The 7073-nt window shown below is 23.4% G+C and overlaps 1 protein-coding gene across 1 annotated transcript; it reads right to left on the reverse strand.

Annotated features, from left to right (window-relative positions):
- Positions 1–286: 286 nt before the first annotated feature.
- Positions 287–2753, reverse strand: LOC128957054 (dentin sialophosphoprotein-like). The gene is made up of 8 exons (XM_054302771.1): positions 2526–2753; positions 1985–2470; positions 1807–1914; positions 1615–1731; positions 1314–1526; positions 935–1234; positions 579–863; positions 287–489 (listed from the first exon to the last, which is right to left on the reverse strand). Exons 2-8 carry the CDS (start codon positions 2338–2340, stop codon positions 342–344), a joined length of 1527 nt encoding a protein of 508 aa, XP_054158746.1. The 5' UTR covers positions 2341–2470; positions 2526–2753; the 3' UTR covers positions 287–341.
- Between the last annotated feature and the right edge of the window lie 4320 nt (positions 2754–7073).

Below are 7073 nucleotides of genomic sequence, written 5' to 3' on the forward strand. Positions count from 1 at the left end.
ACAATTATACATAATTTTTACAACAAACAAAATGATTAAAAAAAATGTATGAAATTTTTCACAAAAATGAATTTAAATAAAACAAATAATTACCAAACAATTATAAATTATGAAAATATTTAAAACTAATATCATATATGATCTCTAATATATAGATGTAATTAAACTAATATAATATATATTATATATATGTTTTTAAAAAATAAAATTTTAAACAAAACAATAGGAATAATTACTATTGTATTAATAAATTTGAAAAAAAACTTATTTTTTTGTGTTAATCTGTGCTATAATAATGGCAAACAATTATAACTCGGGAACCGATTGATTGGTCACAGCTATCATTGGTGTCCACTACTACTACTGGTAGCGGATGCTGAGGAAGAGGAGGTGGCCATCGAAGGTAATAATCGTTTTTTATTCCTCAAAACCATACCTTCATTGGCCATTGGTTTCGAAAAGTTGATACCTTTGAGACATAGACCAAGTCTACCGATAATCAATCCGAGATAAATAAATATATTTATTATATTAAAAATTATTTATTAAAAAAATACAAAAATAAAATCATGAAATACCGTTCAAAAGCTTGTAATTTGTCACTACTGAGGACAACATAACTACGGGTAGGGTTGTTGTTGTTGTTGTTGTCTACTTCAACTATACCACCACTACTAGTAGTTCCAGTCGATTGATGACTAATGGTGTCCATAGGTTGGCCATCAGTTATATTGTATGGAGTTGTTGACTGACAATCATTATCACCACAATTCACATCATCGTCATCATCAGCAACAACATCACTGTTGTCCACTGCTTGTTGAATGTCCATTGAATTGGTCGATACTGGTCTGTGTTTAGGACTGTTTGGTGATGAGGAAAAAAAGTGGTCAAACAAAACAAACCCATCCATTACTCCATAAAAAATGCATACCTTTTCCATACGTTACGACCCATTAGTCGGCGGCGGCCTTTGTATTGGTTATTGATTGGCGATTGATAAGCAAAACTATCGGCAACTGATGTATTGCCCGAGTCATAGCCAGAATCGACAACAACTGCGGCAGACATCTCGATTGGTTGGCCACTGCCAGTTGTGTCTTGACTTGACGACTGGCCGTCCATATCATCCACCATTGAACTGTCGTCGCCGACATCAATGTCCATTGAATCGGCTGACACTACATCATCATCATCAGCTGAAGTGAGCGATGATTTTGATTGGGGTTCAGGACTATTGTTCACATCAATTGATCCACAAAAAAACTCATTATCTAAACCTATTATCTCTATTTTTTAAAAAAAAACCATACCTTTCCCAAACTATACGCCGTTTCTTGAGCGGCAAATGGTTGGCAATAGTTTCGCCAATCAATTGGTTCGGATCAGTGTCAGCGACAACAACGCCAACAACAACATCATCATCAGCTGACATCTCAATATCATTGTCTATAGACTTAATGGTCAAATCCAGTGGCAAACTGTTGTCAATTTGATCATCGATTGACAGATCAATAGTTTCAACACTTTTTTGTTGTTGAAAAAGTACCGATAATTTTTGAGACATTAGATTCAAATTTAACTAATTATAAAAAGCAATTGATTTATTGATACCTGATATTAGATGTATCGGTGATAACAACATTGTCCGCAGATTTGATGGACAAATCAATGGGCGACAAACACTCGCCATCATCGACGTCGAGGTCGTCATCATTATCATCGTTGTCACTAAATATAAGAAGATGTTTAAAAGATATAGTTTTTTGTATCCAAAAAAATAACAAATTCAATGGACAACCAAACCTATCGGTAGTCAAATCAATCAATTCAATTGTTGGCTGCTTCGGTGGTACCAACGACTCATCCGTCATCATAACTGTGTCATCAATTTGGACACCAATTTCTGTCGATCTGTTTGACAACAATATTGTTTGGATTTGGATCAATTGAAAAAACCATTGAATTAAAAACAATCACTTACCTATTGGCAGCGGCGGCGGCGGTGATATCATTATTATTGTTATTATTATCGGTACTGACCATCATTTGTTCATCCATTGACCGAACAATAACCGTATTGTTGTTCATCAGTACATTAAACGGACCATTGATGCCATACCTGTCGCCTATCAAGTCTTTGATCTGACCAATGATAGCCAATTGGTCTACRGGTTTAATCGGTAAATACTTTTTCGGTAAAAACGGCGCGGAGGACGACACTGAAGATGATGATGACGATGACTGTGACGATGACGATGGACTCCTCAGGTCTGTGGTCGCAGAGGACGACGACGACGACGGCAACGACTGAACAATTGTAAACATTTTGTATGCCATATGAATTGGCAGTTTCGGTGGTCAACCCCTGGGGGAGTCGGTAATTGAAACTGTCTTAAGCGGGTATATATATAGAAACTGATTGATCACCCGATAGATTATTGGTGTCAACACTGCAGTTGTTGGATGACTATGGATAAAGTGGTGGTCACTATAAACTGTTTTTTTTTCGGGTAATCACTTACCGATTGGTTGGTTAGTTGGTTGGTTTGAAAAGTGGACGCGGAAATAGACGCGGGTATCCGATTTGGTGGCCAATAAAACACTGGTTGGTTGGCGACAACTATTTTTTTTTTGAAATCACTTTGATTTTATGGATCAATTGAAATTAAAAACCACTTTAAGATCAAACAACACTTTAATTAATTGATTGATTGATTGATTGATTGATTGATTGATTGATTGATTGATTGATTGCTTATAAAAAAAATTTATTTTAATTTTTTTTTTACTGTACTCTCAATACTTGTCTATCAGTCAATCAATACAACTATAATATAACACTAAATGTCAAACAAAAGCATCAAAGCTGTCATCAAAAACAAAAAAAAAAGTTTATTTTGTTTTGACTGCCAGTCAATGTCAATGGGGATTAAAGGGGGGGGATTTAGTGGGGGATTAGGAGTGACCATAATTTTTTGTTGTTGATAAACCTTTATATTTAATTTTAAAAAAATTATTAATTAAAAACCAATAGTTTTCTGATTGATTTTAATGTGTTATTAATATATATACAAATGTATATAACAATAGATTTGTTTTAATTAACTGTTAAAATGTTTATTAAATTTATGTTAAATTTGTTTTTTTATTTATTTTTTGAATAATGATTATTGTATTTTTAGTTAAAAATATTTTTACAGGTTTATCCAATTTTTATTTGGCCAATTTTTTTTTATTAAATTGTATTTAATACAGTGTTTATTGGATAACAATGTTTACTATTACAGTGTTTTTAAAATTGTTTTCAAACTTTTTTTGTTTGTTTTATTTGGTGATTGAAGAGTCAAAGTGTATATAAATAACATAAAAAAATTATTTAAAAAAATTATTTTATTATAATTTATAAAATTATATTCTAGTACATTAAATAGTTAATTATTATATTTTTTTTAAATAATAATTATAAATAAATTTAAACAAATAAATAATTAAACCAAAAAAAAAATTAAAACTATTTTTTGTGTCCAATATTTTACTAAAATAATTGTCTAAATATTTTTTTATCATATATTAATTAACTGTCTATTTATTTTATAGGTTATACATCTGTAATTGAAAAATTTTATGATTATTTGAATAAACAAATAAATTAATAAAACCATAAATAAAATAAAAATAATAATATTATTGGGTAATCAATAATTGTTATGTAATTGTTAATATTAAAATTATAATATATAGTGTAGTTTAATATATGTAAATTTTTTATAACAATAATAATAATTTAAATTGAATATTAGAGGATAATAATTAAATCAATTAAAGTTAACTTAAATAAAATAATATAATATTAATTAATAAAACAAATAATTAGTTTTATCAATAAAATAATTATTATTAAAATTGAATATTAGTTAAATAGACAGTTATTAGCAAATAAATATTTTATATTATTATTATTATTACTGTATATAAAATTAATTAAAATTTATATTTATATTTTAATACAATTATAAATATTTATTTATTTTAATTTAGTTTCTATTCATAATACATATAGAATTTTAAAAATATATATAAATAAATAATTATAATTTTTATTACAAAAGTAAAGATTATTATAAATAAATTATTATATAAAAAAATATTTCTATAATAATAATTGTATTATTTTTATATACAATACATTTATATTTAAATAATATATAAAATTTAAATTCAAAAAAAATTTAGTCTTAAATTTCAAGCCATAGTAATGTGTTATAGAAAATACGATACAATAAATAATTATTATAATGTATTTACAAATGTATTATTAAAATAACAAATTATAATATAAAACTTATATTATTAATTTTTTTATAGAAAATAAATATTCTTATATAATTCACAATATCTTTAAAAAATTACAAAAAAAATTATTTTAACTACATTTTTAGATATTACCGATAATATTATGAATTTTGATAAATAAATAATTAATTAAATTTATTGTTATGTTAAAAATTATTTTATATTTAAAATTTAGTAAATGTTATATTTTTTTAAATAATTTATGTTATGTTAAATTATATCAATATTTAGAACAATAAAGTTTTAAAATATAAATAATTAATTTATAAATACTAATAAATTATAAATAATTTTTTATTAAGATTTAATATACAATGACTATATTTTAAATTATTGTTAACTATATTATATATATATATATATTTATTATTTATTAAAAAATTTATCTAATTATTTATTTATGGGTTTTTATAAAATATAATGATTTACTAATATTAATCTATGATTGTCTGAAATATATTAAGCAATCTATTATTTAATCATCTAATCTAATAAATAAATAATAAAATTATAAAATATTTTATTTATTCTAAAAAACATTATATTTAGTATTGCAAACAAATAGTTTTAAATAATAGCTTTTCAACATATATTATAAATGTTTGTTGAGATTATAATAATACTAATAATATCTGTATTAATGTTAGTTTAACTATATTTATATTGTAATTTATATTGAATTATTAAATATTTTATATAAATAATATTTACTGTTTAAATGTTTTTTTCTATTATAAATAAATAATTAATTTCAATATTATATAATAGACAAATTTATTAAACTTATTTTATAAATTATAAATAGCTTTTTTAAAAAGTTAGGTCAATACAAGCTAATAATATATCTAATAATAATTTTATTAATATATAAATAAATAATGATTATATTTAAAATTACATTTAAATGTATGAATTGGATTTAAATAAACATTTTAAATGCATTAAACAATAATCAATATGCAAACAAACAAAAAAATCATGATTTAAGTGCATATAAATAAATCCTAATAATTTATTTCATATCACTAGTTAATAATCCAAATAACAATAATAACTTAATATTACTAATATTACTTAAACAGCGACTAAATTAAAAATTATATTATAATACACACTGTAGTGCAATAAATGCAAAATTATTATTAAAATAAATTATTATTGTAAAAGTAAATTGAATAATTAAAAATAATTAAACCAATTACATGTAATTTAATAAAAATCGTATTATTATTATTAATTTTAATAAAAATAATAATAAAATTAATAAAATAACAAATATTAAATAATTAGTTTTAGCAAAACATGCAAAAAACATACAGTAATAACAAATTGCTAAATTAGTAAAAAAAAGTATAATTAAAAATAATTTTAAAAAACATATTTTATAATATGTACAGTATTTGAGTTAATTAAATAAATTTTTATTTTATTTTTTTTTTGTTACGTAATTGTGTTGATATACTGTACATAAGATATTTAATTTTAAATAATTTTATATTTAATTTAAAAAACTGTTAACTAAAAAAATTATTATCAATTGTATAAATATTAAACTTATAATATGAAACATTTGTGTATAATTTTACCAAAAAAATATATAAAATAAAATAAAATATCCATTTTATCTGTTTTTTTCTTACAATCAAAATATCAAATACATTAGTATATTTGGAAATATTTTTTATTACAATTTGATATATAATTTTTCTTTACAAATAAAAAAGTAACTAAAAATATACTGTATATCAACAAAAAAATATCAATTTCGATATGAAAATAATGATAAAAAAAAGTTTTTTTTTTGTTGCAAACATTATTGTTTCACAATTTTCTATATATATATATATATACTGTATATATATAAAAAATGTTAATCAATTGATGATAAATTGCGAAATATCTAATTGTGTTATTTGTTATATTATATGGCATCACATTTAACGATAACCTATAAGTATCATTAAATATATATATATATATATATACAGTATACGTATTTTTAGCAAAATAAAAAAATAAATAAAAATTTTTATAATATATATATATAAATCTATAGTTATTTTTCAATAATAACAACAACAACAACAATATACTAGTAGTAGTGATACTACAATAAAAACGCACAGTTATTACATAACAATGATAACTGAGCGCAGAATCTATTAGTAGTTTTTTATAACAAAATAAAAAAATTGGGAAAAAACAACAACAAAATCAAAATAACATTAGAAAATATATATTATATATATAATAAAAAAAATAAAACAACAAAAATCGGTTTCAAATAAAAAAAATAACTGTATATTTTGTATTTGATAGTTGTTTTTTATGTGTGTGTGTGTGTGTGTGTGTGTGTGTGTGTGTGTGTGTGTGAGTCTAGTATAGTATATATATTGAATATATATATATATATTTATACAGTTGTCTGCCTAATACTGTAGTGTCGTGTCGACGGCACATACACTTTCACTCAACTGTATATACAATACAATATATATTGTATATATATATAAGTATAGAAAAATGCTGATTATTTAATAGCATGTATTGTATATGCCAATCTTAAATAGCTTAGTATAGTCACACACACACACACACACACACACACACACACACACACACACACACACACACACACACTCAGGAGCACTGTTAGCTTAAAAATCTAACGGTGCTCTCACTCACTCTCTCTCGAAACTCAGTCACACACACACACA

The sequence above is a fragment of the Oppia nitens genome, unplaced genomic scaffold, assembly GCF_028296485.1.
Source record: "Oppia nitens isolate AA-2021 unplaced genomic scaffold, nextdenovo-longstitch-racon4-pilon3 scaffold35_pilon_pilon_pilon, whole genome shotgun sequence".
Taxonomy (NCBI): Eukaryota; Metazoa; Arthropoda; class Arachnida; order Sarcoptiformes; family Oppiidae; genus Oppia; species Oppia nitens.